Genomic DNA, 22678 nt, shown 5'->3' with positions numbered 1-22678 from the left:
TGAAGAAGCAACCAGTGATGCTACAGGTGAGTTAGTGCTACCAGAAGAGGCTCTGTGTGACACAAGGTGTACTTTGGTTCCTGTCCAGCTGTGGTATCTTCATGTTGGATTGACCGAGTTTTGCCTGAATCAAAATTCCTGTAGGATTGGAGCACCATTTTGTGCTCTCATTCATTTCTGCTGCTCCCTGGCACCGGGTGAGAAGTGGGCAGCAAAGACTGATGGAGAGGTGACCTTAATGCTTTTCTAGGAGGAGATGTGTTGGGCATGCCGAGGATGCTTTCCGGACAACGCCGTGGTGAATTTTTGATAGCTCTGCAGGTGTGAGAGGTGCGAGTCAGGCCGAATTGTTCTTCATCGAGGCAAATGAGAAATGTTTTGGCATCTTGCGGTTTTTTTTATTTTTTTTTTTTATTTTTTTTTTTTTTCCAGCATACTTGGAGGCTTTTCATGCTGGAGTCTGCTGGATTTCATTTTGCAAAACAGAGATTCCCTTGGGTCACTTTAGACTCTGGAGCATTTTTTGTATTAGGTGTCTGAATGGGTGGGCTCTTCTCTGATGTAACAAAGCTGTTCTTTATGATGTGATTGCTTTGTCGATTGATTTCTCGGGTCGTTGAGATGACTGAAGGGTCCAAATGTGGCTTTGATTCTGAAGGGAGAGGAAGTGGCAGGAGCACCGTTGTGGAGCATAACCAGAAGGCAAATCTCTGTCATGAGGAATGAGAGCTGGGAGCGCCCGTTTGGTAAAGGGGCTGTCTGTGCTTCATGACGTGGTGGAGTAAGTATTCTAAAAACATTTCCTCAAGTGGAAAAATTCTAGAAGGTACAAGGATGGCAGCGATAGAGAAGGAGAGGGAAAGACCACACAGCTAGGAGTGAAAGAAAAAAGCAAACAAAAGGAAGAAGATAAGCAGGGAAAAGACAAAGCAACGAAAAAGAAGAAGATAAACAGGGAGATGAAAAAGGAAAAAGGACAAAGAAAAAGTGGAATAACAGAAACAGTGGAAGAAATCATTGCATGGTAGAGAAATGGGAAGTTTTACCGAAGGACAAGTGGTGGACAAACGGGCATCTGGATTTCGAGGACATTCAGTCATATGACCTCGAGATCGAAGCAAGAGATAAAGGGGCTCCTCCACTTTCCTGCAGCGTGGAGCTTGAGGTGCTGGATGTGGACGACAATGCGCCGGAGGTGCGGTATTAATAGTAATAATATTCATAATAATAGCAGTAGTAGCCGAAGTAGTAAAGAAAATATTGAACTCGCTACAATGAAAACAACATAACTAAAAAACTACTCCACTCCCAAAAACCGGAACCCAACCAGCAACACCATTCCAAACCACAATGAAAGTAGAAAGAAGGGCAGAATGGAAATACAAAACAGAGGATAAAAGAGCTGACCAGCACGCACCGGCCACATCTGTAGACATTGAGAGGAGTTGGTTCCTAACCCCTTTGATAAGAGCAGCACAGCTCTCCAGCAACGATATTCTGTTATTAGCGGTGATGGTTCCGCATTTAATGATCTCCGCGGTGGCAGAGGACACTGACGAGTTTCCAGTGCAGCTAAAGAATACAGGTGGGTGGAAAGAGAAGGGAAAGGAGCGGATAGAATGGAGAGTGGCATAAAAAGGAGGAAAAAAAGACAGTCAAGAAAGAAACGGAAAAGAGTACAAAGAAAAAAAGGAAAGAGAAAGGAAAAATGTCCGTAAAGAAGGAACCGCAGGATGCAAGAAAAAGGAAAAGGCAGGGAAGAAAGAAAAGAAGAAATGAAGGTCTACTTTCAAAGAAAAAGGAAGATATAAGGGGAAAAAGAGTAGCACGACAGAAGACACGGCAGAAAACATACCCATCGCGGGGCGGAGGCAGAGGCGCTGTGTGTGAGCGTGTGAGGCGGCGGAGCAGCGCACGGTGTCGCTGCAGGCTCGGGAACGGCGTGTGGGCGGCTCCGCCCCGGTGCGGCGGAGAGCCCGGCTGTGAGCGCGGGGGGGCGGCGCGGGCCGGGCAGCAGAGCCGGTGCGTCCGGGCGGCGGCGGGGAGCCGTGCGGGACCGGGCCGGGCCCGGCACACACAGCGGCGGCCGCAGCAGCGGCGGAGAGAGCGGCGGCGGCGATGGGGGAGCGTTGTCGTGCGGCGCTGCGGGTGCTGGTGCTGCAGGCGGCCTGGGCGCTGGCGGGCGGGCAGGTGCGGTACTCGGTGCCGGAGGAAGCCGAGGCCGGCACGGTGGTGGGCCGTCTGGCGCAGGACCTGGGCCTGGAGGCGGGCGAGGCGGAGGCGCGGCGGCTGCGGCTGGTGGCGCAGGGCCGGCGGGCGAGCGTGGAGGTGAGCGGGGCGAGCGGCGCGCTGCTGGTGAGCTCGCGGCTGGACCGGGAGGAGCTGTGCGGCAAGAGCGCGCCGTGCGCGCTGCGCCTGGAGGTGCTGGTGGAGCGGCCGCTGCGCGTCTTCCATGTGGAGCTGGAGGTCACCGACATCAACGACAATGCCCCCATCTTCCCCGCCGCCCGAAAAAACCTCAGCATCGCGGAATTCACCACTCTGCCGGGGTCTCGTTTCCCGCTGGAGGGTGCTTCGGATGCGGATATCGGATCGAACGCGCAGCTCTCCTACACACTCAGCCCCAGCGAGTATTTCTCTCTGGATTTACAAAAGTCGAATGAGCGAAATCTTGTACCCGAACTTGTTTTAACGAAATCTCTGGACCGCGAGACGATTCCCGTTCACCGGTTGGTGCTGACGGCGAGTGACGGGGGCCGGCCGTCTCTGACAGGGACAATGGAGCTGGTGATCTCGGTGGTGGATGTGAACGACAACGCGCCCCAATTCAACCAGTCGGTGTATAAAGTGCAACTGCCTGAAAATGCTACCGTGGGGACGCTCGTGGGGCGGGTGAATGCCACGGATGCGGACGAGGGAATTAACAGTGAAATTACTTTTGCTGCAACAAGTTTCGTTCCCCCGAGTGGAAGAGATGTGATTTCCGTTAATCCGGAGACGGGGGAGATTCACCTCACGGGAGCTCTCGACTTCGAAGAAGTCAGTATATTTGATTTTCGTATTGAGGCGAGAGACCACGGGACGCCCCCACTGTCAGGTCATTGCAGCGTGGAATTGCAGGTGCTGGACGTGAACGACAACGCGCCGGAGGTGCGGGTGACGTCGCTGTCGGTGCCGGTGTCGGAGGACGCGGCGGTGGGGACGGTGGTGGCCCTGCTGAGCGTGTCGGACCGGGACTCGGGGGCGAACGGGCGCGTGCGGTGCTGGGTGTGGCCGGCGTCGCCGTTCGGTCTGGAGGCGACGTTCGCGGGCTCGTACTCGCTGGTGCTGCGCGAGGCGCTGGACCGGGAGCGGGTGTCGGAGTACGAGGTGGAGGTGCGTGCGGAGGACGGCGGGGCGCCGGCGCTGCGCGCCAGCCGCGGGCTGCGGGTGCCGGTGTCGGACGTGAACGACAACGCGCCGGCGTTCGCGCAGGCCGTGTACACGGTGCTGGCGCGGGAGAACAACGCGGCGGGCGCGGAGCTGGCGCGGCTGTGGGCGCGGGACCCGGACGAGGCGGGCAACGGGCGCGTCAGCTACTCGGTGTGGGAGGGCGGCGCGGCGGCCGCGTCGTCGTCGTCGTGGTCGTCGTGGTCGGGGGCGGCGGGCGGCGGGTGGCGGCCGGCGTCGAGCTACGTGTCGGTGGACGCGGAGAGCGGGCGTCTGTGGGCGCTGCAGCCGCTGGACTACGAGGAGCTGCAGGTGCTGCAGTTCGAGGTGCGCGCGGTGGACGCGGGGGAGCCGCCGCTGTGCGGCAACGCCACGGTGCAGCTCTTCGTGCTGGACGAGAACGACAACGCGCCGGCGCTGCTGCCGCCCGCGGGCTCGGCGCCGGAGGCGGGCGGCGCGGCGGCCGAGGCGGCGCGGGCGGCGCAGGCGGCGGGGGGCTCGGTGTCGGCGTCGGACACGCTGTGGGCGTGGGCGGCGTGGGGGGCGCCGGCGGGGCAGGTGGTGGCCAAGATCCGCGCCGTGGACGCCGACTCGGGCTACAACGCGTGGCTGCGCTACGAGCTGTGGGAGCCGCGGGGCAAGGGCCCCTTCCGCGTCGGGCTCTACAGCGGCGAGGTGAGCACGGCGCGGGCGCTGGACGAGGCGGACGGGCCTCGCCACCGGCTGCTCATCGTCGTGCGCGACCACGGCGAGCCGGCGCGCTCGGCCACGGCCACGCTCAGCGTGTCGCTGGTGGAGGCGGCCGAGGCGGCGCTGGCCGCGGCCGCGGGATCGCCGTCGTCGTCGTCGCGGGCGGCGCCGGGCGCGGACGCGGGTGCCGGGGCGGCCGGCGCGGCCACCAACGTGTGGCTGGTGGTGGCCATCTGCGCCGTGTCCAGCCTGTTCCTGCTGGCCGTGGTGCTGTACGGGGCGTCGCGCTGGGCGCCGCGGGCGGCCGTGCTCTCGGGGCCCGGGCCCACGACGCTGGTGTGCGCCAGCGAAGTGGGCAGCTGGTCGTACTCGCAGCGCCACAGCCGCAGCCTGTGCGTGGCGGACGGCGCGGCCAAGAGCGACCTCATGGTTTTCAGCCCCAACTTCCCTCCGCCGCCGCCCGGCGCCGCGCCCAAGGACACGCAGCCGGAGCCCTCCGCCCTCCTCGGCACGGTCAGTGGTGCTTCCCTCGTTCATTTCTCTGTTCCTTCTCATCTGCCCTCCGGGTAGTTGCTGTTGTAAGCCGGGCTCAGTTCCCACGGCTTAGGGACGTTCGGTACTTAGCGAGTGCTTAAAGACGCCAAAGGCCCCTTCGCATCTGTCCCCGTGTCCTTTCCGCGGCCCCCGGCTCTTTTTGAGGATGGTCCAGAATGTAAATATGACATCTCCTTCGAACAGTTACTGTAGGCAGCTGAGGGTTTGGGCTCTGAATGTGAGTTGTTCTGCTCTAGAGTTAAATTACTGTCCCATGCTACAAGCAGTGCCCGGAGGTGTGAGATTTGCAGACAAGAAGGGGGTTCTGATGCTGGTGTGTAGCATTTCCAACCGAGCTGGGTGAAGGAGTTGAAGACAGCCGGGCTGTGGCGGTGACAGACCCGCAGGCACTGTGTACCACCTCACTGCCCCTGCTGAGTGTTGGTTGTGCTGGTATTCATTTGTCTTTTCATTGAAAACTGCCCTTCTCTCCTTTTATTATTGTCATGTGTGAAGGTCTGATGCAATGTGAAATGTGGGAATTCAAGGACAATAATTCCCTATTGTCATTCTTTTCTGAGACTCACTTAGAAAATAATGTAGCTGTGGCAAAAATTTCCGATGATGTTCCTTTGATCCTTTTGTAAGTATCATGTTGTTGTGGGTAGTAGTATAAAGTACTCAGGGAGAAGAGTGTATAAAGTATTCAGGGAGACGACCCAAGGTGTGTGTTTGAAGAGGGAAATTGTTTTGTTGTTTTCCTGCTGCCTGCGTTCCTTTGGATTTATATTCATGACCAGAGACACAGTGTGAAGTGCACTGTCCTTTAATGTTCTCTCAAAATTTGTATCAGTTGTAACGTCAATGATCAAGACTCTAAGAGGGCTTTAAAAGTGGAAATCTTCCCTTCTGTAATGAACAAACAAACAAATTGCCCCCAACATTAAAGAATCACCATTCCCCACGAATTCTTAAATAACATCCTGGTACACAGGCAGTATCATGTGTTAGTGTCCTCCCCACAGTATTGGTTCTTCCCTGGGAGCACAAAATTAGTGCCACTGCTGTTTAGAGGTTCCAATATCACCTTCGAAAACAATATTCCAATAGAGAAGCCGTGCAAAAGATGAGGTGTCAGAAGCAGAACATCTGCCATAGACGGTGTTGATGATACCATTTGTGGATTTTTCTGGTGTGTCATTGCTGGCAAGGATAAGCAATGGTCATGTGGAACCTTGTGGAAGGAAAGGAAACTGTGATCTGTTGTACTGAGTAGGGCCTGGCCCTTTTATGATGGGAAGGGTGACCATGAGTGGCAGAAAGGCTTGTGTGGGAAACTGAAAATCCTTGGAGAGACCTTGGATCTTGTCATAAGAAAATATCATGAGATTATATATTGTCTTTAGAACAGGTCTCAGAGTAGGGGAGGGAAGGAGTTTTAGAGGAAAGGGTGAGACAGGATGGGAAGGGAGTGTTCTTGCTGAGGATACTTTCTTTGGTGCTAAGGGTCTGGAGTGGGAGGCCTTCCTGATAATGAGATGAGAGTGTGATACAGGAATGTCCTCAATGTCCTTTGCAGTTCGGAGTCTCTCCACCAGGGACTGTGTCTTCTGCTGCTCCCTGCCTGATGTAGGCCCTGTGTTGGTAAGAGGTGGTGAGATGGAGAGTGCTGGGTGTTGTCTGATGGAACAACTTGTTCAGGTTCATGGTGTTGTGGGAGGGGAACACCTAAACTTGCTGTCCTCGTGTAGTTGTGGGCTTCCACAGTAGTTCCCACAGCTGTAGATTTTGCTGTGATGGTTCCTTGCTCCTCCTCAGGTGGGGTTTACAAGGATTTTAATCTTTATGTGCTCAACTTCCTTTACTTGTGCACTGCACAATTGGTCTCAGTAGAGATGGTGTGTCCTGATGTCACATGTGGATGGTTCTGATAATTGCAGGAAGACCCTGAAACCTGCCTGATTATCCCTGTTCATGTGGTACAAGTTGTCCCACTTGGTTGACACTGTGAGTGGTCCTGTGCTTTGTTACTTTCCAAGTTTCTCTTGAAGAAACAAATTTGTGTAGACTGGGATCAGAACTGCCACAGCTCAAATCACAGAATTTTATGAACTGTAACATACAGTTCTTTGGCATTTTTGCCTACTCTTGTTGAAAATGAGGAAAGCATTACTGCTGAAGGTCATGTGTCTGGGAAGGGCCTGCCAGATGCTGTGTGGGTTTTACACATTCCATATGTCGTTTTTGTTGATAATGAAGGAAGATTAGGAAGCACAAGGATCTGGATCGTATGCACAGTGGGGTGTAAGGACAGAGTATTTTGCTGAGTTTGAGCAATGTTGTATATTTTGGCAGTGATCCTGCATGTGGCACTAAATATTTATGAGCTATACGTCCAGTTCTTTGGCATTTTTGCCTACACTTGCTGAAAAGGAGGAAAGCATTCATGGTGAAGGTCATGTAGCTGGGAAAAGCCTGTCAGATTATTTTAGACTGTATATCATTTGTGGTGATCATGAAAAAAGATGAGGAAGCACAAGGGCCCAGATCTTATGCAGAGTGGGTTTACAGACAGAGCATGTTTCTGAGGTTGAGCAATGTTGGATATTTTGGCAGTGATCCTGCGTGTGGCACTAAATAGGGGCTGGGCCTGTGTGATGGGGAGGGTGAATTTGAGAAGGAGGATTGTTTTCCCAAGAAAATGGAGCTGCTGAGTGGAACACAATGTATGTGCTTGTGGAGGAACTTGTAGAGAATGTCTGGTTAGCTGTGGAGATCTCATTTCCCATGCCTTAGAGTGAGAGATGATGCCAATAGAAAGCCTTGAGAAAACATCCACTGTAGGCAAATCTGCGGACGGCTGGGACAAGGAATTCTGCTGACCTGTATATTCTCGAACATGTGATTTTATTGCAAGGGTCGTGGGTAAAAGGGCCTTGCCTTCAGCCACCAGCCTGGGCTGAAGTCCCAAAGAGAGAGGGAGAAAGAACAGCAGGGTGAGAGCTGAGAGAGAAGGGAGCGAGAGAGCAAAGGGCAGGGGGAAGAGAGCAGGAGAGAGCGAGAACAGGGGGATGAGGAAGGGTAAGAGCTAAGGGTTAAGAGGAGAGGTAAGAGTTAAGAGAGCGAGGTCTTTGTTACAATACATTGTATTTCCTTTTGTGATGAATATTCTAATTTACAGTGACTAACCGATATAAGACACAAAATCCTATAAAATCTACATACAGCCTATAAGAGCTACTATATTACCATACTGTGTTATATTTTAAACTCTGGAAAATACTCTTTAGACTTCTGTTTTGCCACATTGACCTTTGGATCCCTCAGCCAGCAGAAAGGTATTGTTCAATCAAAAGAGATTCTCATTCGGGTATCCAGGCTATTGTTTTCAGGTTATATAGTAACTAAGACTCAGTACCCTACAACTCAAAGTAAGCTTTCATTTCTATTTCGATTATAGGTGTCGTATTTTCAGAATCTTTTGCTAAGCAATTATATTTATAAGGTTTCCCTGATTCATCTTCCCTAACATCCCAGCCTGCAGGGCTGCTTTTGTGGGATCCTCTCAGGACCTCCAGCAGTTCTGAGTATTCTTGCTTGGTGTTGTTCCCTGTGATATAACAGCTTATCAAGTGACTTGCCATGCGTGCCTTTAGTCCCTTGCCATTGATGTGGAATTTTCTTGGTCAAACAGAAGACTTTTTGAACTTTATATGGTTCTGCCATCCTTTTCTGGGACATTGCATCAGTCATCTCCCTGGTGTTGGTCTTCCAGCTGGCTTTAAGGGACAGTGTCCTTTCAAAGAAATACTCCTGGTGCTGGAGTTCCTTTTTTCTGAAGAAGCAACCAGTGATGCTACAGGTGAGTTAGTGCTACCAGCAGAGGCTCTGTGTGACACAAGGTGTACTTTGGTTCCTGTCCCGCTGTGGTATCTTCTTGTTTGATCTACCGAGTTTTGCCTGAATTAAAATTCCTGTAGGTTTGGGGCACCATTTTGTGCTCTCATTCATTTCTGCTGCTCCCTGGCACCGGGTGAGAAGTGGGCAGCAAAGACAGATGGAGAGGTGACCTTAATGCTTTTCTAGGAGGAGATGTGTTGGGAATGCCGAGGATGCTTTCCGTGACAATGCCGTGGTGAATTTTTAATAGCTCTGCAGGTGAATAGTGAGTCAGGCAAAATTGTTCTTCATCGACGTAAATGGCGAATGTGATGGCATCTTGATTTTTTTTTTTTTTTTTTTTTTTTCAGCATTCTTGGAGCATTATCTTGCTAGACTCTGATGGGATTGATTTTGCAAAGGAAAGACTCCCTTTGGGTCACTTAGACTCTGGAACATTTTTTGTATTATGTCTGAATGGGTGGGCTCTTCTCTGATGTAACAAAGCTGTTCTTTATGATGTGATTGCTTTGTCGATTTATTTCTCGGGTCGTTGAGATGACTGAAGGGTCCAAATGTGGCTTTGATCCTGAAGGGAGAGGAAGCGGCAGGCGCACCGTTGTGGAGCATAACCAGAAGGCAAATCCCTGTCATGAGGAATGAGAGCTGGGAGCGCCCTTTTGCTAAAGGGGCTGTCTGTGCTTCATGACGTGGTGGAGTAAGTATTCTAAAAACATTTCCTCAAGTGGAAAAATTCTAGAAGATACAAGGATGGCAGCGATAGAGAAGGAGAGGAAAAGACCACACAGCTTAGAGAGAAAGAAAAAAGCAAACAAAAAGAAGAAGATAAGCAAGGAAAAGACAAAGCAAAGAAAAAGAAGAAGATAAACAGGGAGATGAAAAAGGAAAAAGGACAAAGAAAAAGTGGAATAACAGAAACAATGGAAGAAATCATTGCACGGTAGAGAAATGGGAAGTTTTACCGAAGGACAAGTTCACTGAGAGTATTATATAAACATTTGGAAGGAATATTTGTAAAGGAAATAGAAGGACATAAGGGATAAGGAAAGAAAATGAGAAGGAGGACGTAAAAAAAATAAAGACAGTTAAGAACATGAATAAGACATAGAAAAGAGAACCAGAAAACAGAAAGGAAAGCGAGGAAAAAAAAGAAGAATAAGAATAGCAGAAGAAAATGAAGGAGAAAAGGATATATCAATGAAGGCGACTACAGAAGTCCAAAGTAAGACAGAAAGGGAGCCGGGAGGTAACAAAGAGAGAAGACAACTGAAGAGAAAAAAAGGAAGATAACCTCGTCAACAGGCACCGACCTTATGTTTAGACGCTGAGTAGAGTTGGAGCCTAACAGCCTTTTCCCGGTTCGAGCACCACACCCCAGCTCTGATACCGTAGTTAGCGTTGATATAGCTTAGTTAGCGCTGATAGAGCATAATGAGAGCTGATATACCGTAATTCACGCTGATATATCATAACTATTGTGATATAGCATAACGAGTATTAACATACCGTAATTAAGAGCGGAGAGCTCCGACTTTGATGGCCTCCACAGCAACGCAGAAGGCAACTGGCGAATTTCCGGCGCGGGAAAACAGCAGCAAAGACTGGAAAGGAAAATGACTTTAAGAAACCGCAGGGTAATAAATGAAAAGGATGGCGATCAGGATGCACAACAACAGGAAGGAATGGGAAAACTACTATGGGAAGAGAAGGTAAAAGAAGGGAAAGAAAAAGCGAAAGAAGGCAGAGAAAAAAAAGGAAAGAAGAAAGGACGGAGAAGAGGAGGGAAAGAAATTAACCTATGCAAGCAGAAAGGAGGCGATAAAGGAAAGGAGGTAAGAACAATAAGAAGAGCTCAGAGGGACAGAGCGCACAAGGCACGGCCGTGATGGAGCGGAGGCAGAGGCGCTGTGTGTGAGCGTGTGAGGCGGCGGAGCAGCGCACGGTGTCGCTGCAGGCTCGGGAACGGCGTGTGGGCGGCTCCGCCCCGGTGCGGCGGAGAGCCCGGCTGTGAGCGCGGGGGGGCGGCGCGGGCCGGGCAGCAGAGCCGGTGCGTCCGGGCGGCGGCGGGGAGCCGTGCGGGACCGGGCCGGGCCCGGCACACACAGCGGCGGCCGCAGCAGCGGCGGAGAGAGCGGCGGCGGCGATGGGGGAGCGTTGTCGTGCGGCGCTGCGGGTGCTGGTGCTGCAGGCGGCCTGGGCGCTGGCGGGCGGGCAGGTGCGGTACTCGGTGCCGGAGGAAGCCGAGGCCGGCACGGTGGTGGGCCGTCTGGCGCAGGACCTGGGCCTGGAGGCGGGCGAGGCGGAGGCGCGGCGGCTGCGGCTGGTGGCGCAGGGCCGGCGGGCGAGCGTGGAGGTGAGCGGGGCGAGCGGCGCGCTGCTGGTGAGCTCGCGGCTGGACCGGGAGGAGCTGTGCGGCAAGAGCGCGCCGTGCGCGCTGCGCCTGGAGGTGCTGGTGGAGCGGCCGCTGCGCGTCTTCCATGTGGAGCTGGAGGTCACCGACATCAACGACAATGCCCCCATCTTCCCCGCCGCCCGAAAAAACCTCAGTTTATCGGAGAACTCCCCTCCTGGGTTTCAGATCCCGCTGGAGGGTGCTTCGGATGCGGATATCGGAGCGAACGCGCAGCTCTCCTACACACTGAGCTACAGCGAGCATTTCTCTCTGGACTTGCAAAAAAACCGAGGAAGATGGTGAGTCCTTATTCCTGGTGCTCAGGAAGCCGCTGGACCGCGAGACGATTCCCGTTCACCGGTTGGTGCTGACGGCGAGTGACGGGGGCCGGCCGTCTCTGACAGGGACAATGGAGCTGGTGATCTCGGTGGTGGATGTGAATGACAACGCGCCCCAGTTCAACCAGTCGGTGTATAGAGTGCAGTTGCCCGAAAATGCAGAACGCGGCACTTTGGTGACTAGACTAAATGCAACGGATTTGGATGAGGGGGCAAACGGTAATATTTCTTATTCGCTTCAGATCCTGTCCCCTCAGGGTGGAAGGGATGTTTTCAGAATTGACAAAAACAGCGGAGAGATCCGTCTAAGGGGTGACTTAGACTTTGAGGAAGATAGTCTCTATCGCCTGCAAGTGGACGCGACAGATAAGGGGACGCCCCCGCTGTCGGGTCACTGCAAGGTGGTGCTGGAGGTGCTGGACGTGAACGACAACGCGCCGGAGGTGCGGGTGACGTCGCTGTCGGTGCCGGTGTCGGAGGACGCGGCGGTGGGGACGGTGGTGGCCCTGCTGAGCGTGTCGGACCGGGACTCGGGGGCGAACGGGCGCGTGCGGTGCTGGGTGTGGCCGGCGTCGCCGTTCGGTCTGGAGGCGACGTTCGCGGGCTCGTACTCGCTGGTGCTGCGCGAGGCGCTGGACCGGGAGCGGGTGTCGGAGTACGAGGTGGAGGTGCGTGCGGAGGACGGCGGGGCGCCGGCGCTGCGCGCCAGCCGCGGGCTGCGGGTGCCGGTGTCGGACGTGAACGACAACGCGCCGGCGTTCGCGCAGGCCGTGTACACGGTGCTGGCGCGGGAGAACAACGCGGCGGGCGCGGAGCTGGCGCGGCTGTGGGCGCGGGACCCGGACGAGGCGGGCAACGGGCGCGTCAGCTACTCGGTGTGGGAGGGCGGCGCGGCGGCCGCGTCGTCGTCGTCGTGGTCGTCGTGGTCGGGGGCGGCGGGCGGCGGGTGGCGGCCGGCGTCGAGCTACGTGTCGGTGGACGCGGAGAGCGGGCGTCTGTGGGCGCTGCAGCCGCTGGACTACGAGGAGCTGCAGGTGCTGCAGTTCGAGGTGCGCGCGGTGGACGCGGGGGAGCCGCCGCTGTGCGGCAACGCCACGGTGCAGCTCTTCGTGCTGGACGAGAACGACAACGCGCCGGCGCTGCTGCCGCCCGCGGGCTCGGCGCCGGAGGCGGGCGGCGCGGCGGCCGAGGCGGCGCGGGCGGCGCAGGCGGCGGGGGGCTCGGTGTCGGCGTCGGACACGCTGTGGGCGTGGGCGGCGTGGGGGGCGCCGGCGGGGCAGGTGGTGGCCAAGATCCGCGCCGTGGACGCCGACTCGGGCTACAACGCGTGGCTGCGCTACGAGCTGTGGGAGCCGCGGGGCAAGGGCCCCTTCCGCGTCGGGCTCTACAGCGGCGAGGTGAGCACGGCGCGGGCGCTGGACGAGGCGGACGGGCCTCGCCACCGGCTGCTCATCGTCGTGCGCGACCACGGCGAGCCGGCGCGCTCGGCCACGGCCACGCTCAGCGTGTCGCTGGTGGAGGCGGCCGAGGCGGCGCTGGCCGCGGCCGCGGGATCGTCGTCGTCGTCGCGGGCGGCGCCGGGCGCGGACGCGGGTGCCGGGGCGGCCGGCGCGGCCACCAACGTGTGGCTGGTGGTGGCCATCTGCGCCGTGTCCAGCCTGTTCCTGCTGGCCGTGGTGCTGTACGGGGCGTCGCGCTGGGCGCCGCGGGCGGCCGTGCTCTCGGGGCCCGGGCCCACGACGCTGGTGTGCGCCAGCGAAGTGGGCAGCTGGTCGTACTCGCAGCGCCACAGCCGCAGCCTGTGCGTGGCGGACGGCGCGGCCAAGAGCGACCTCATGGTTTTCAGCCCCAACTTCCCTCCGCCGCCGCCCGGCGCCGCGCCCAAGGACACGCAGCCGGAGCCCTCCGCCCTCCTCGGCACGGTCAGTGGTGCTTCCCTCGTTTATTTCTCTGTTCCTTCTCATCTGCCCTCCGGGTAGTTGCTGTTGGAAGCCGGGCTCAGTTCCCACGGCTTAGGGACGTTCGGTACTTAGCGGGTACTTAAAGACGCCAAAGGCCCCTTCGCTTCTGTCCCCCGTGTCCTTTCCGCGGCCCCCGGCTCTTTCTGAGGACGGTCCAGAATGTAAATATGGCAGAACCTTCGAGCAGTTACTGTAGGCATTTGAGGCTTGTTGCTCTAAATATGAGTTTGTCGGCTCAAAAATTAAATCACTCTCCCGTGCGACAAGCAGTGCCCGGAGGTGTGAGATTTGCAGACAAGAAGGGGGTTCTGATGCTGATGTGTAGCATTTCCACCCGAGCTGGGTGAAGGAGTTGAAGACAGCCGGGCTGTGGCGGTGACAGACCCGCAGGCACTGTGTACCACCTCACTGCCCTTGCTGACTGTTGGTTGTGCTGATATTCATTTGTCTTTCCATTGAAAACTGCCCTGGTCTTGTTTCATTATAGTCATGTGTGAAGGTCTGATGCAAGGCGAAAAGCGCATATTGAAGGACAATAGTTCCGTATTATCGATCTCCTCTGAGACTCATTTAGGAACTAATGAAGCTGTGTCAGAAATTTCCAATGATGTTCCTATGATCCTTTTGCAAGTATCATGTTGTTGTGGGTAGTACTAAAAAGTACAGAGTGAGAAGATTGTATAAATTGTTCAGGGAGACGACCTGTTGCATGGGTTTCAAGATGGAAAATGGTTGGTTTTTTTTCCTGCCGCTCAATTTCCTCAGGATTCGTTTTCCTGACCTGAGATCCAGTGTGAAGTACACTGTCCTTCTTTGATGTTCTCTCAAAATTTGTATCATTTGTTACATCAATGATCAAGAATCTAGGAGGGCGTTAAAAGTGGAAATCGTCCCTTCTGTAATGAACAAACAAACAAATTGCCCCCAACATCAAAGAATCACCATTCCCCACGAATTCTTAAATAACATCCTGGTACACAGGCAGTATCATGTGTTAGTGTCCTCCCCACAGTATTGGTTCTTCCCTGGGAGCACAAAATCAGTGCCACTGCTGTTTAGAGGTTCCAATGTCACCTTCTGAAATAGTATTCCCATAGAAAAGCAGTGCAGAAGATGAGGTGTCAGCAGCAGAACATCTGCCATAGACGGTGTTGATGATACCATCCGTGGATTTTTATGGTGTGTCATTGCTGGCAAGGATAAGCAATTTTTCAGCATTCTTGGGGGCTTATCATGCTGGAGTCTGCTGGGTTTGATTTTGCAAAGGAGGGGTCATGTGGAACCTTGTGGAAGGAAAGGAAACTGTGATCTGTTGTACCGAGTAGGGCCTGGCCGTTTTCTGATGGGAAGGGTGACCATGAGCAGGAGAAAGGCTTGTGTGGGAAACTGAAAATCCTTGCAGAGACCTTGGATCTTGTCATAAGAAAATATCATGAGGTTATATATTTGTCTTTAGAACAGATCTCAGAGCAGGAGGGCGAAGGATTTTTACAGGAAAGGGTGAGACAGGATGGGAAGGGAGTGTTCTTGCTGAGGATGCTTTCCTTGGTCCTGAGGGTCTGGTGTGGGAGGCCTTCCTGATAATGAGATGAGAGTGTGATACAGAAATGTACTCAATGTCCTTTGCAGTTCGGAGTCTCTCCACCAGGGACTGTGTCTTCTGCTGCTTCCTGCCTGATGTAGGCCCTGTGTTGGTAAGAGGTGGTGAGATGGAGAGTGCTGAGTGTTGTCTGATGGAACAACTTGTTCAGGTTCAAGGTGTTGTGGGAGGGGAACACCTAAACTTGATGTCCTCGTGTAGTTGTGGGCTTCCACAGTAGTGTCCACAGATGTAGATTTTGCTGTGATGGTTCCTTGCTCCTCCTCAGGTGGGATTTACAAGCATTTATAATCTTTATGTGCTCAACTTCCTTTACTTGTGCACTGCACAATTGGTCTCTGTAGAGATGGTGTGTCCTGATGACACAGGTGGATGGTTCTGATATTTGCAGGAAGACCCTGAAACCTGCCTGATTATCCCAGTTCATGTGGTACACGTTGTCCCACTTGGTTGACACTGTGGGTGCTCTTGTGCTTTGGCACTTGCTGTGTTCTCTTGAAGAAATAAATTTGTGTGGACTGGGATCAGAACTGCCGCAGCTCCAATCACAGAATATTTATGAGCTATAACGTCCAGTCCTTTGGCATTTTTGCCTACTCTTGCTGAAAAGGAGGAAAGCATTCATGCTGAAGGTCGTGTAGCTGGGAAAAGCCTGTCAGATAATTTTAGACTGTATATCATTTGTGGTGATCATGAAAGAAGATGAGGAAGCACAAGGGCCCAGATCATATGCAGAGTGAGTTTACAGAGAGAGCATGTTTCTGAGGATCAGCAATGTTGGATATTTTGGCAGTGATCCTGCGTGTGGCACTAAATAGGGCCTGAGGACCTTGGAATGTTGGCTGAATCTTTTAAGTGATAACGGCACCTATTTATCTGCCGGAGGGTACTTTCCGGAGCTCCCAAGCTGTTAGTGAGCTGGGGAAATGTCTTCCGGGATCCTGCAGCAAATTTACGGACCGTGGCTGAGTTTGTTGCTTTGAGTGAGGGTTGTTCTCTCCTACGTTTGCTATCCCCTAGAAAGAAACCTCTGTTGACTGTGAGAATAGGTGCACCGAGGTGTCAGCTCTGCTGACAGCACTTTCTCTTGCTGGTGTGTAACATTTTGACCCTCGCTTGCTGAAGGAGGTGAAGACACGCAGGATGTAGTGGTGACAATCCCCCAGGCACCATGGACCGCTGAACTGCCTTTCCTGAGTGCTGATTGAGCCGGTATCAACATTGTCAAAACCTGTGCCCTCTTTCCTGCTCTGTTCAAGTGACGTGCTGAAAGGTTACAGTTGAGGCCTCAAGGCTTTCTCCCTCTGTGGTGGATTTTCTGGATAGCATTATAATCGGTTTGCGCAGGGTTTGGAAATTCAGGGACAGTGTAAGAAAACGGAATTGGTTTTTTCCATAACCCCCTCTTTGCTCAAAATCATTCTATGTATTTTTATTTTTTTTTTCATACCTGGGGATTGACACTTGCTTGTCACAACATTCTTTCAATATTTGTATTCCCAGCAGCAGAGTTTTGAGTTATCCAGAAACAGTCTCTTAAAATACACAAATGTACCTCTAAGGATAATATCATTTACACTGCTGTGTTCATCAGGAGTTGTTTCTTTCCATGGGATCATGAAATCAATGCTTGTTATCAATAGAAATCTCCTGGTAACTGTGTCTACAAATAGATGTCCAGCATTTCAGGAGAGTGACAGAACTTGCAGGTGATTACGATTTCCACCCAGAATAGCTGAAGCAGCAGAAAAGATGAAGGATCAACTACAGATAGTCTGCTGAGCACAGCATATATAACATCAGCTGTGTGCGGGGTTTGTGCTGTCATTGAAGGAATGGTTGTAGACTTGCATTCCTGGCTAGAGAATTGGCGTGACCTACACTGGCTTGTTGTGATATTCTTGGAATATTTGTATCAGGTGCCACGTCCTTTCAAAAGCCCTGGAAATTTTCTAACAAAGAATACACTCACGCAGCCAAAGAAGCACCAAAATCCCTAATAACAAAGCTTGGAATATAAATTCTCCTATAGAAAAAATACAATCTTTTATGTTGGAGTGCTTGTTAATGATTGAGTTGTTCTATCACAACACGGAGTCGTTGCCATCGTCATTTGGAGTTATTCTGACATCACCTTTAGAAGGAGTAGAGCGCTGGGCATGGTCTATATGACACCATCTGTATGTTTTTGATGGTGCTCTCATTGCTGGCAGTAGTGTGCAGAAGCTGCAGTGAGCCCTGTGGAGGTGAAGGGGGCAGTGACAGGTTGCAGAGGTGAATGTGGCTGTGGCATTGTGGAGGCCCTGGCCATTTCCTGGTATTAAGGTTGACCTGGAGGAGTGACATGTGTCTAATGGCACTGAAAGTCCCTGGGGAGACGTGAACCATGTCATGAGACAGTCCCCTAGGTACTATTCACTGTGCTGTCACTGTTGCTGACTGCTGATCATGCTGGTATTCAATGTGGTTTCCTATGAAGAACTCAGTACTCTTGTTTGACTCTCCTCCATAAGGGAGGTGATGCAAGATGACAATTGTGACTTCACTCTTCTCTCTCCTCATGGTGTAATTTCCCACATTTTCTTGGCTTACCAGAGTCATTGTGGAAGCAGGGAAGTTCTTATACACTATTCCTAAGTTATTTCTGCAATTATGTTTTTATTCTAGCTGCCAGTAGACGGTGTGCAGGCAGAGGATTGTGACCTGAAGTGTATGTTTTCTTTTCTTTGTCTTGCCTTTCTGAAGTGGATTGCAGCTGGATTGTCCAGTGAGGTGGCATGACCATACACTGTCCTGTTTGCATGTTATGTTATTATTTGCATTCACCAGCCACTTGCTTGAAAACCCCTGGAAAACCCTCTTAAACAAAGAAACAAACAAAAATCCCCCAAGAACAACAACAAAAACACCCCACAATCCATACTGGACACCATATTTTCCTGTGCTGTAGGTATCATTGCTGGCACTGCTGTATTTTTCAGCATTTGGGTTGGTCTTTCACAACGTTCTGTCAATGGCCATTGCCTTTGGAGTTGTCCTGACATCACCTCTATAAACAATATTCTCCAATGTAATGTTTCCAGCTGAGGCTGGGGGAGCCACAGGAGATGAGGTGAACACGGCAGTGGGGCTGAGTAGGCCCTGACCATGTCAGAATATGAAGTGTGACCTCACAGTGTGTGGGGACTGGAAATCCTTGGGAAGACCACGGGCCGTGTCATAAGAAGACAAGAATGTGAGATGATGCTGTTGTCTGGAGAACACGTCCCAGAGTAGGGAATGGGGGATGAGTAGAGGAAAGGACGAGGCAGGATGGGCACAGGTTTCCTTCCCAAGATCCATTCCTGGGCTCCTGAAGGTATGGAGTTGAAGGCCTTCTGGGTGCTGAGTTAATTCCATGGTAGTTTAATGCCCATCATGTCCTTTGAGGTTATGAATATTTCCCACCAGAGACATCCCTTGTGCTGTTGTCTGCCTGAGGCAGACAAGGTGTCAGTAAAGAGGGTGTGGCATGCAGAGTGCTGGCTAATTCCCAATGAACTTTTTGATTCCAATTTGGGACAACCTTTTCTAGGAGAGTAGCACTTCAGCCTCCTGTCCTTGTATTGTGGTGGGCATCTATAGTAGCTTCCATAGCCACAGATCTTTCCATGATGGTTCCTTGGGCCTCCTCAGGGTAATTTTTAAGGGCGCATGGTAGTGTGGACGTCATTTCTGTTCATTCAACTTCCCACACTTGCAGTCTTGAAAATTTATTCTTGGTAGAATTTAGGTGTCGTGTTGTCACAGGTGGCTGATGTCTGATGTACACACAAATCCCTGCACAGCAGCCCCGCTGTGGTTCTCCATGGTACAAATTCTCCCATCCAGCTGATATTATGGGGTGCTTTGTGCTTTGGCATTTGGTCTCATTCTCTGAAAGTGTCAGTTCCATGTGGACTGGGGTGACAACAGACATGCCTTTATGTCATAAAGTTCTTGAGGAGTCAGTTCTTATGTTCTGTGGTATTTCCACCAGAGATTGCCGAAAAGGCATAAATCATGATGTGTAGGCAGATGAGAGGAATCTGCCAGAGTGTGGGGGGCTTCATATCCCTCGAGATGTTCCTTGTGCCAATTGTAAGGGAAGGTGAGGATATGCAAAGGACAATGTTATGGCAGGTTTTGTGGTATTGTGAAAGAGATTCTGCAAGTGGCACAAGGTATGGCCTGGGCATGTGAAGAGGATGAGCTTTAGCAGGGAAGGCTCTTGCCTGAGGGAGATGATCTGCAGAACAGTTGTGTCTTTGGTGAAGGACTGGAGAATGTGTGCTCAGGTGGGGTTGCCGTTTCCCAGGATGTGATACAGAGGATTCTATTAGAAAATATCAAGAAGAGTCTCGACAGACATTACTAATACCTGGGATTTCTCCAGAAGTTTTGCATATCCTTACGCCCCATTGTTCTCTTCCTGCATTTCAATACAGTGGGACTGGATTATTTGTCTTTCTTCTCCCTTCTTACCAAGCTCTCACAGTCTTGTTTTTCTGTCTCTCATGTTAGCAGTGTGTTGGTAATACCAGACAATATGAAATACTGAAATTCTGAGTTTTGGCAGCTCTCTGGTTGCAAACATTTGGGTAATTTTCTATCAGTGTGTAGGATGACTTTTCCATGCTCCTGAGCTCAGGCTGATGTTGAGATAATGTCCTTCCTTAGTTCCAGTGTACCCCTTCCTCATGATAGAAGTGCACTGTGCTTTGCCCACTGATTCCAAGGCTTTTCTAGAATGCACATCATTATTTTCTATCCGTTGTACCAAACAGTCTCTGCTAGTGTTAGAAGCAGTTTGCTGCTCTGAGAATATTTCTTTTCTGAAGAAGCAAGCAGTGATGCTACAGGTAAGTGGCTTCTGGCTGAAGAAGATGAGTCTGAGAGACAGCTGAACCTTTCTGCCTCTTTAGTTGTGGTGTCTTCATCTTGGATTGACCAAATGTGTCTAGATTGGGAGTTGGACTTAACAATCCTTGTGGCTTCCTTCCAACCTGAAATATTGTATAACTCCCAGATTAGACCACAGCCTGATCTCATTTCTTTCTTGCTTCTTCCATCATGGTTTGAGCAGTTGGCAGCAAGCACAGATGGAGGGTGGCCTCTAATGTATTTCTCAGAATGGATGTCTTGGGAGTGGAGAGCATGTTCTCATGCAGAATTCTGTGGGATTAGGTTGGATATTTTGACAGTGTTCCTGCATGTGGCACTAAATCGGGCCTGGGCCTATGTGATTTGGAGGGTGAATTTGAGTGGGGAGGAGTGTTGTCCCAGGAAAATGAAGCTGTTGGGTAGAACACAGTCTGTGTCACTGTGGAGGAACTTGTGGAGAATGTCTGGTTAGCTGTGGAGATCTCATTTCCCATGCCTTAGAGTGGTAGAGGATTCCAAAAGAAATCCTTGAGAAAGCACCCACCCTGTAGTGCTGCTCTTGTGGGATCCTCTCAGGACCTCCAGCAGTTCTCAGTATTCTTGCTTGGTGTTGTTCCCTGTGATATTACAGCTATCAAGTGACTTGCCATGCGTGCCTTTAGTCCCTTGTCTTTGATGCGAAATTTTGTTGGTGAACCAGAAGACTCTTTGAACTTTGTACAGTTCTGCCATCCTTTTTTGGGACATTGCATCAGTCATCTCCCTGGTGCTGATCTTCCAGATGGCTTTAAGGGACAGTGTCCTTTCAAAGAAATACTCCTGGTGCTGGGGTTAGTTTTTGTGAAGAAGCAACCAGTGATGCTACAGGTGAGTTAGTGCTACCAGCAGAGGCTCTGTGTGACACAAGGTGTACTTTGGTTCCTGTCCCGCTGTGGTATCTTCATGTTGGATCGACCGAGTTTTGCCTGAATCAAAATTCCTGTAGGTTTGGAGCACCATTGTGTGCTCTCATTCATTTCTGCTGCTCCCTGGCCCCGGGTGAGAAGTGGGCAGCAAAGACAGATGGAGAGGTGACCTTAATGCTTTTCTAGGAGGAGATGTGTTGGGCATGCCGAGGATGCTTTCCGGACAACGCCGTGGTGAATTTTTTAATAGATCTGCAGGTGTGAGTCAGGCCGAATTGTTCTTCATCGAGGTAAATGAGGAATGTTATGGCATTTTGCTGTTTTTTGTTTTTTTTTTCAGCATTCTTGGAGGATTATCTTGCTAGACTCTGATGGGTTTGATTTTGCAAAGGAGAGACTCCCTTGGGTCACTTAGACACTGGAACGGTTTTTGTATTAGGTGTCTGAATGGGTGGGCTCTTCTCTGATGTAACAAAGCTGTTCTTTATGATGTGATTGCTTTGTCGATTTATTTATCGGGTCGTTGAGATGACTGAAGGGTCCAAATGTGGCTTTGATCCTGAAGGGAGAGGAAGCGGCAGGCGCACCGTTGTGGAGCATAACCAGAAGGCAAATCTCTGTCATGAGGAATGAGAGCTGGGAGCGCCCTTTTGCTAAAGGGCCTGTCTGTGCTTCATGACGTGGTGGAGTAACTATTCTAAAAACATTTCCTCAAGTGGAACAATTCTAGAAGGTACAAGGATGGCAGCGATAGAGAAGGAGAGGGAAAGACCACACAGCTTGGAGAGAAAGAAAAAAGCAAACAAAAAGAAGAAGATAAGCAGGGAAAAGACAAAGCAAAGAAAAAGAAGAAGATAAACAGGGAGGTGAAAAAGGAAAATGGACAAAGAAAAAGTGGAATAACAGAAACAGTGGAAGAAATCATTGCACGGTAGAGAAATGGGAAGTTTTACCGAAGGACAAGTGGTGGACAAACGGGCATCTGGATTTCGAGGAGATTCAGTCATATGACCTCGAGATCGAAGCAAGAGATAAAGGGACTCCTCCACTTTCCTGCAGCGTGGAGCTTGAGGTGCTGGATGTGAACGACAATGCGCCGGAGGTGCGGTATTAATAGTAATAATATTCATAATAATAGCAGTAGTAGCCGAAGTAGTAAAGAAAATATTGAACTCGCTACAATGAAAACAACATAACTAAAAAACTACTCCCCTCCCAAAAACCGGAACCCAACCAGCAACACCATTCCAAACCACAATGAAAGTCGAAAGAAGGGCAGAATGGAAATACAAAACAGAGGATAAAAGAGCTGACCAGGACGCACCGACCACATCTGTAGACATTGAGAGGAGTTGGTTCCTAACCCCTTTGATAAGAGCAGCACAGCTCTCCAGCAATGATACTCTGTAATTAGCGGTGATGTTTCCGCATTTAATGATCTCCGCGGTGGCAGAGGACACTGACGAGTTTCCAGTGCAGCTAAAGAATACAGGTGCCGGGAAAGAGAAAGGAAAGGAGCGGATAGAATGGAGAGTGGCATAAAAAGGAGGAAAAAAAAGACCGTCAAGGAAGAAACGGAAAAGAGTACAAAGAAAAAAAGGAAAGAGAAAGGAAAAATGTCCGTAAAGAAGGAACCGCAGAATGCAAGAAAAATGAAAAGGCAGCGAAGAAAGAAAAGAAGAAATGAAGGTCTACTTACAAAGAAAAAGGAAGATATAAGGGGAAAAAAGAGTAGCACGACAGAAGACACGGCAGAAAACATACCCATCGCGGGGCGGAGGCAGAGGCGCTGTGTGTGAGCGTGTGAGGCGGCGGAGCAGCGCACGGTGTCGCTGCAGGCTCGGGAACGGCGTGTGGGCGGCTCCGCCCCGGTGCGGCGGAGAGCCCGGCTGTGAGCGCGGGGGGGCGGCGCGGGCCGGGCAGCAGAGCCGGTGCGTCCGGGCGGCGGCGGGGAGCCGTGCGGGACCGGGCCGGGCCCGGCACACACAGCGGCGGCCGCAGCAGCGGCGGAGAGAGCGGCGGCGGCG

At 51.7% G+C, this 22678-nt stretch overlaps 2 protein-coding genes across 2 annotated transcripts; both read left to right on the top strand.

Annotated features, from left to right (window-relative positions):
- The first annotated feature begins 2118 nt into the window (after positions 1–2118).
- On the top strand, positions 2119–4689 carry LOC136367743 (protocadherin alpha-6-like). The gene has a single exon (XM_066329540.1). It carries the CDS (start codon positions 2119–2121, stop codon positions 4687–4689), a length of 2571 nt encoding a protein of 856 aa, XP_066185637.1.
- Positions 4690–10696: 6007 nt separating this feature from the next.
- On the top strand, positions 10697–13262 carry LOC136367687 (protocadherin alpha-6-like). Its single transcript, XM_066329489.1, is given in 2 exon segments — positions 10697–11224; positions 11226–13262. Coding segments are annotated over 2 exon segments (2565 nt in total).
- Positions 13263–22678: the final 9416 nt, after the last annotated feature.

This window comes from Sylvia atricapilla, chromosome 14, assembly GCF_009819655.1.
Source record: "Sylvia atricapilla isolate bSylAtr1 chromosome 14, bSylAtr1.pri, whole genome shotgun sequence".
Lineage (NCBI taxonomy): Eukaryota > Metazoa > Chordata > Aves > Passeriformes > Sylviidae > Sylvia > Sylvia atricapilla.
This window is presented reverse-complemented; position numbering and strand designations above follow the sequence as displayed.